The sequence below is a fragment of the Oncorhynchus nerka genome, linkage group LG19 (assembly GCF_034236695.1).
Source record: "Oncorhynchus nerka isolate Pitt River linkage group LG19, Oner_Uvic_2.0, whole genome shotgun sequence".
NCBI lineage: Eukaryota > Metazoa > Chordata > Actinopteri > Salmoniformes > Salmonidae > Oncorhynchus > Oncorhynchus nerka.
Window position 1 is genome coordinate 49,133,801 of NC_088414.1, and position 7,740 is coordinate 49,141,540.

Below are 7,740 nucleotides of genomic sequence, written 5' to 3' on the forward strand. Positions count from 1 at the left end.
ATTCTCTGTTCATAGGAGTAACAACGTGAATTTGTGCACGAGGCCAGAACTAATGCAGTGCGGCTGGTGTTTCGCCATCAGCTGGAAGACGGTGTCCCTTTTTGGTCAGTTGAGGGATGTTGAGAGACTGACTTCAGTCTGCTGCTCTCCCTCTGCAGAGACTGACCTTCAGATGCAGGCAGTAAAATTAAAACAAACAACTATTTAAATGTTGTTATTATTATGTTATTACCGGTGTGATCGTGTAGTCTACTTCAAACGTTGAAATATAATAACTGAACAAAAATATAAACGCAACATACAACCATTTAAAAGATTTTACTGAGTTAAAGTACGTATGAGGAAATCAGTCAATTCAAAATAAATAAATGAGCCTCTAATCTATGGATACCACATGACTGGGCAGTGGCGCGGTCATGGGTGGGGCTGGCAGGGCATAGACCCACCCACTGGGGAGACAGGCCCACCCACTAGGGAGACAGGCCCACCCACTGGGGAGACAGGCCCACCCACTGGGGAGACAGGCCCACCCACTGGGGAGACAGGCCCACCCACTGGGGAGACAGGCCCACCCACTAGGGAGACAGGCCCACCCACTGGGGAGACAGGCCCACCCACTGGGGAGACAGGCCCACCCACTGGGGAGACAGGCCCACCCACTGGGAGACAGGCCCACCCACTGGGGAGACAGGCCCACCCACTGGGGAGACAGGCCCACCCACTGGGGAGACAGGCCCACCCACTGGGGAGACAGGCCCACCCACTGGGGAGACAGGCCCACCCACTAGGGAGACAGGCCCACCCACTGGGGAGACAGGCTCAGTTACATCAGCTTGTCCAGGTCTCAGACGATCCTTCAATTGAAGAAGCCGGATGTGGGAGGTCCTCAGTTGGCGTGGTTACACATGGTCTGTGGTTATGAGGTCAGTTGGACTTTCTACCCAAATTCTCTAAAACGACGTTGGAGACGGCTTAATGTAGAGAAATTAAATTCTCTGGCAACAACTCTGGTGGACATTCCTGCAAAAAAAAAAAAAAAACTTGACACATCTGTGGCATTGTGTTGTGTGACAAAACTGCACATTTTAGAGTGGCCTTTTCTTGCCCCCAGCACAAAGTGCACCTGTGTAATGATCATGCTGTTTAGTCAGCTTCTTGATATGCCACACCTGTCAAGTGGATGGATTATCTTGGCAAAGGAGAAAATACTCACTAACAGGGATGTAAACACATTTGTGCGCAACAGTTGAAAGAAATCAGCTGTTTGTGCGTATAGAACATTTCTGATATCTTTTATTTCAGCTCATGAAACATGGGACCAACATGAAACATGGGACCAACATTTTACACGTTGCAGTTATATTTTTGTTCAGTGTACAGTACCAGTCAAAAGTTTGGACACATTTAGGGGTTTTCTTTATTTTTTACTATTTTCTACATTGTAGAATAACAGTGAAGACATCAAAACTATGAATTAACACATATGGAATCAGGTAGTAACCAAAAAAAAGTGTTAAACAATTCAAAATATATTTGAGATTCTTCAAAGTAGCCCTTTGCCTTGAAGACAGCTTTGCACACTCTTGGCAAATATACCATGCCGTTATAGAGAAATAATGCACACTCTAGAATGCCCTTCAAGCCAATCAGAAAGGAGTATTCAACAATGCCATGGTATAAATATATATGATAATAGAGTAAATGTATGTATGATCCTCAGACCGACAATGTGGATTTGTTTGAAGTCCTCCCCTCTCTCTCCCCTGGTGTGTGTGTCTGTGTGTGTCTGTGTGTGTCTGTGTGTGTCTGTGTCTGTGTCTGTGTGTCTGTGTCTGTGTGTGTGTCTGTGTGTGTGTGTCTGTGTCTGTGTCTGTGTGTGTCTGTGTGTGTGTGTGTGTCTGTGTGTGTGTGTGTCTGTGTGTGTGTGTGTCTGTGTGTGTGTGTGTCTGTGTCTGTGTCTGTGGGTGTGTGTGTCTGTGTCGTCTGTGTGTGTGTGTGTGTCTGTGTCTGTGTGTGTGTGTGTGTGTGTGTGTGTGTGTGTGTGTGTGTGTGTGTGTGTGTGTCTGTGTCGTCTGTGTGTGTGTGTGTGTGTGTCTGTGTGTGTGTCTGTGTGTCTGTGTGTGTGTCTGTGTGTGTGTCTGTGCCTGTGTCTGTGTCTGTGTCTGTGTGTGTGCTGTGTGTGTGTCTGTGTGTGTGTGTGTGTGTGTCTGTGGCTGTGTCTGTGTGTGTGTGTGTGTCTGTGGCTGTGTGTGTGTCTGTGTGTGTGTGTGTGTCTGTGTGTGTGTGTGTCTGTGTGTGTGTGTGTGTCTGTGTCTGTGTCTGTGTGTGTGTGTGTGTCTGTGTCGTCTGTGTGTGTGTGTGTGTGTCTGTGTGTGTGTGTGTGTGTGTGTGTGTGTGTGTGTGTGTGTGTGTGTGTGTGTGTGTGTGTGTGTGTGTGTCTGTCTGTGTCGTCTGTGTGTGTGTGTGTGTGTGTGTGTGTGTGTGTCTGTGTGTGTGTCTGTGTGTCTGTGTGTGTGTCTGTGTGTGTGTCTGTGCCTGTGTCTGTGTCTGTGTCTGTGCCTGTGTGTGTGTCTGTGTGTGTGTGTGTGTGTGTCTGTGGCTGTGTGTGTGTCTGTGTGTGTGTCTGTGTGTGTGTGTGTGTGTGTCTGTGGCTGTGTGTGTGTCTGTGTGTGTGTGTGTGTGTGTGTGTGTGTCTGTGTGTGTGTCTGTGTGTGTGTGTCTGTGTGTGTGTGTGTGTTAGACGGACAGTGTGCACCGCGCGGATGTGTTTGACCTGTTCCCGGGGACGTTTCAGACGGTCGAGATGACTGCAGGGAACCCTGGGACATGGCTGTTGCACTGCCACGTTGCCGACCACATCCACGCTGGAATGGAGACTACTTTCACCATCACGGGTAACCATGGAGACCACCTTCAGCATCACAGGACCCATACCTAGACCTAACCTCTTGAAACCAAGACCGTGTGTGTGTCGGTGAGAGAGAGAGAGAGATAGAGTGACAGACAGAGTGACAGACAGAGAGTGACAGACAGAGTGACAGACAGAGAGTGACAGACAGAGAGTGACAGACAGAGAGTGACAGACAGAGAGTGACAGACAGAGTGACACAGAGAGTGACAGACAGAGTGACAGACAGAGTGACAGACAGAGTGACAGACAGAAAGTGACAGACAGAAAGTGACAGACAGAGATTGACAGACAGAGTGACAGACAGAGAATGACAGACAGAGTGACACAGAGAGTGACAGAAAGTGACAGACAGAAAGTGACAGACAGAAAGTGACAGACAGAGTGACAGACAGACAGTGACAGACAGAGAGTGACAGACAGAGAGTGACAGACAGAGAGTGACAGACAGTGACAGACAGAGAGTGACAGACAGAGAGTGACAGACAGTGCCAGACAGACAGTGACAGACAGACAGTGACAGACAGTGACAGACAGTGACAGACAGAGAGTGACAGACAGTGACAGACAGAGAGTGACAGACAGAGTGACAGACAGAGTGACAGACAGAGTGACAGACAGAAAGTGACAGACAGAAAGTGACAGACAGAAAGTGACAGACAGAGATTGACAGACAGAGTGACAGACAGAGTGACAGACAGAGTGACAGACAGAGTGACAGACAGAATGACAGACAGAGTGACAGACAGAGAGTGACAGACAGAGAGTGACATACAGAGAGTGACAGACTGTTATGACAGACAGAGAGTGACAGACAGAGTGACAGACAGAGTGACAGACAGAGTGACAGACTGTTATGACAGACAGAGTGACAGACAGAGTGACAGACAGAGTGTGACAGACAGAGTGTGACAGACAGTGTGACAGACAGAGTGTGACAGACAGAGAGTGACAGACAGAGTGACAGACAGAGTGACAGACTGTTATGACGTCAACATTGTCTAACATCAAGTCTCTTGTTTATCTTTTATTCCAGAGAAAGCATCACATGGTGAGTAGGCATGAATAAACATGAACCAGATGAATAAACATGAACCAGATGAATAAACATAACCAGATTAGAATGACTAGGCATGAATAAACAGAACCAGATTAATAAACATAACCAGATGAATAAACATGAACCAGATGAATAAACATGAACCAGATTAGAATGACTAGACATTAATAAACATGAACCACATGAATAAACATGAACCACACGAATAAACATGAACCACACGAATAAACATGGCCCAGATTAGAATGGCTAGACATGAATAAACATGAACCAGATTAGAATGGCTAGTCATGAATAAACATGAACCAGATTAGAATGACTAGACATGAATAAACATGAACCAGATTAGAATGACTAGACATGAACCACATTAAAATTGTTTCTCCCCCTCTTCTATAGCACCTGGTATTGGAGGTTCCATCTCCACTCTGCTACTGCCACTATTACTGACCGTTCTCCACTAGACTACTCTGTGTGTGTGTGTGTGTGTGTGTGTGTGTGTGTGTGTGTGTGTGTGTGTGTGTGTGTGTGTGTGTGTGTGTGTGTGTGTGTGTGTGTGTGTGTGTGTGTGTGTGTGTGTGTGCGTGCGTGCGTGCGTGTGTTCATAATGCATTATCAGTCAATGTAATCAGCTATCAAACCAATCAGTCCTACAATAGATAAAATGATGATGAATTACAGATCTATATTACACAGCTTCACCATCCAGTCATTCCATGTTTTAGCTTTATCATAGAAGTAGGAAGTAGAATCCTAGAATGGACATGAACCTTCTTATGATGGCATAAAAGGTCAGCCATGTTGGTCAGGGAGATGATCAACCCGTGGTTTGCCAGTGCTGTTATAATTTGTAAAGCAATGAATTTGAAGAATTTGCATTGTATACAGTGCATTCGGAAAGTATTCAGACAAATCAAATCAAATCAAATGTATTTATATAGCCCTTCGTACATCAGCTGATATCTCAAAGTGCTGTACAGAAACCCAGCCTAAAACCCCCAAACAGCAAGCACTGCAGGTGTAGAAGCACGGTGGCTAGGAAAAACTCCCTAGAAAGGCCAAAACCTAGGAAGAAACCTAGAGAGGAACCAGGCTATGTGGGGTGTGCATTCGGAAAGTATTCAGACCCCTTGACTTTTTTTCCCACCAAAACAGTTTTACGTTACAGACTTGTTCTTAAGTTGTTTAAATGTTTTTTTTTTCTTTCCCCTCATTAATCTACACACAAACACGCCTCATAATGACGAAGCAAAATCTGTTTTTTAAGAATGTTTGCAAATGTAAATAAAATAATAATAATAAATAAATAAATTCACATAATAATAATAATAATAATAATAATAATAATAATTTCACATTTATACATTTACAAAAATATTCAGACCCTTTACTCAGTACTTTTTTGAAGCACTTATACAGGCAGCGATTACAGCCTCAAGTCTTCTTGGGAATGACTCTACTAGCTTGGCACACCTGTATTTGGGGAGTTTCTCCCAAATTTCTCTGCAGATCCTCTCAAGCTCTGTCAGGTTGGATGGGGAGCGTCGCTGCACAGCTATTTTCAGGATGTTTGATCGGGTTCAAGTCTGGGCCACTCAAGGACATTCAGAATCTTGTCCCGAAGCCACTCCTGCTTCTTGGCTGTATGCTTAGGGTCGTTGTCCTGTTGGAAGGTGAACCTTCGCCCCAGTCTGAAGTCCTGAGTGCTCTGGAGCAGGTTTTCATCAAGGATCTCTGTACTTTCCTTCGTTAATCATTCCCTCGATCCTGACTAGTCTCCCAGTCCCTGTTGCTGAAAAACATCCACTCAGCATGATGCTGTCTCCATCATGCTTCACCGTAGGGATGGTGCCAGGTTTCCTCCAGACATGACGCTTGCTATTCAGGCCAAAGAGTTCAATCTTGGTTGCATCAGACCAGAGAATCTTGTTTCTTTAGTCCTTCAACTGCCTTTTGGCAAACTCCAACTCTGTCTGGCCACTCTATCATAAAGGCCTGATTGGTGGAGTGCTGCAGAGATGGTTATCCTTCTGGAAGGTTCTGCCATCGCCACAGAGGACCTCTGGAGCTCTGTCAGAGTGACCATCGGTTTTTCGTCACCTCCCTGACCAAGGCTCTTGTCCCCCGATTGCTCAGTTTGGCCGGGCGGCCAGCTCAAGGAAGAGTCTTGGTGGTTCCAAACTTCTTCCATTTAAGAATGATGGAGGTCACTGTGTTCTTGGGGACCTTCAATGTTTTGGTACCCTTCCCCAGATCTGTGCCGCGACACAATCCTGTCTTGTAGCTCTACGGACAATTCCTTCGACCTCGTGGCTTGGTTTTTGCTCTGACATGCATTGTCAACTGTGGGACCTTATATTGACAGGTGTGTGCCTTTCCAAATCATGTCCAATCAATTGAATTTACCACAGGTGGACTCCAATCAAGTTGTAGAGACATCTCAAGGATGATCAATGGAAACATGATGGACCTGAGCTCAATTCCGAATCTCATAGCAAAGGGTCTGAATACTAATGTAAACAATGTATTTTATGTTTTTTATTTTTAATATATTTGCAAACACCTAAAAACCTTTATCAATTTTAGAATAGGGCTGTAAAATACAATTGGAAAAAGTGAAAGGGTCTGAATACTTTCTGAATGCACTGCATTTGTTAGCTCGCTAGCTAACCATTTGTACAGGAGTGATTCCATTAACTGTATGTGTTAGCGCGACAGCTAGCCAGTTGTATAGGAATGATTCCATTAACTGCATGTGTTAGCGCGACAGCTAGCCAGTTGTATAGGAATGATTCCATTAACTGTATGTGTTAGCGCGCTAGCTATTCAGTTGTATAGGAATGATTCCATTAACTCTATGTGTTAGAGCGCTAGCTAGCCAGTTGTATAGGAATGATTCCATTAACTGTATGTGTTAGAGCGCTAGCTATTCAGTTGTATAGGAATGATTCCATTAACTCTATGTGTTAGCGCGACAGCTAGCCAGTTGTATAGGAATGATTCCATTAACTGTATGTGTTAGCGCGCTAGCTATTCAGTTGTATAGGAATGATTCCATTAACTGTATGTGTTAGAGCGCTAGCTAGCCAGTTGTATAGGAATGATTCCATTAACTGTATGTGTTAGAGCGCTAGCTAGCCAGTTGTATAGGAATGATTCCATTAACTGTATGTGTTAGAGCGCTAGCTAGCCAGTTGTATAGGAATGATTCCATTAACTGTATGTGTTAGAGCGCTAGCTAACCATTTGTACAGGAATGATTCCATGAACTGTATGTGTTAGCGCGCTAGCTAGCCAGTTGTATAGGAATGATTCCATTAACTGTATGTGTTAGAGCGCTAGCTAGCCAGTTGTATAGGAATGATTCCATTAACTGTATGTGTTAGCGCGCTAGCTAGCCAGTTGTATAGGAATGATTCCATTAACTGTATGTGTTAGAGCGCTAGCTAGCCAGTTGTACAGGAATGATTCCATTAACTGTATGTGTTAGCGCGCTAGCTATTCAGTTGTATAGGAATGATTCCATTAACTGTATGTGTTAGCGCACTAGCTATTCAGTTGTATAGGAATGATTCCATTAACTGTATGTGTTAGAGCGCTAGCTAGCCAGTTGTATAGGAATGATTCCATTAACTGTATGTGTTAGAGCGCTAGCTAACCAGTTGTACAGTAATGATTCCATTAACTGTATGTGTTAGCGCACTAGCTAACCAGTTGTATAGGAATGATTCCATTAACTGTATGTGTTAGCGGGCTAGCTAACCAGTTGTAC

The 7,740-nt window shown here is 44.6% G+C and overlaps 1 protein-coding gene across 1 annotated transcript in view; it reads left to right on the forward strand.

Moving 5' to 3' along the window:
- The window catches only part of LOC135562557 (hephaestin-like), a 33,543-nt gene extending 26,604 nt beyond the window's left edge, over positions 1-6,939 (forward strand). The window contains exons 9-11 of the mRNA XM_065005064.1: positions 2,741-2,894; positions 3,945-3,959; positions 4,368-6,939. Of these exons, the coding sequence (XP_064861136.1) occupies positions 2,741-2,894; positions 3,945-3,959; positions 4,368-4,432 (234 nt within the window). The 3' untranslated portion in view covers positions 4,433-6,939. The remainder of the gene's footprint in view (positions 1-2,740; positions 2,895-3,944; positions 3,960-4,367) is intronic.
- The last annotated feature ends 801 nt before the right edge of the window (positions 6,940-7,740 follow it).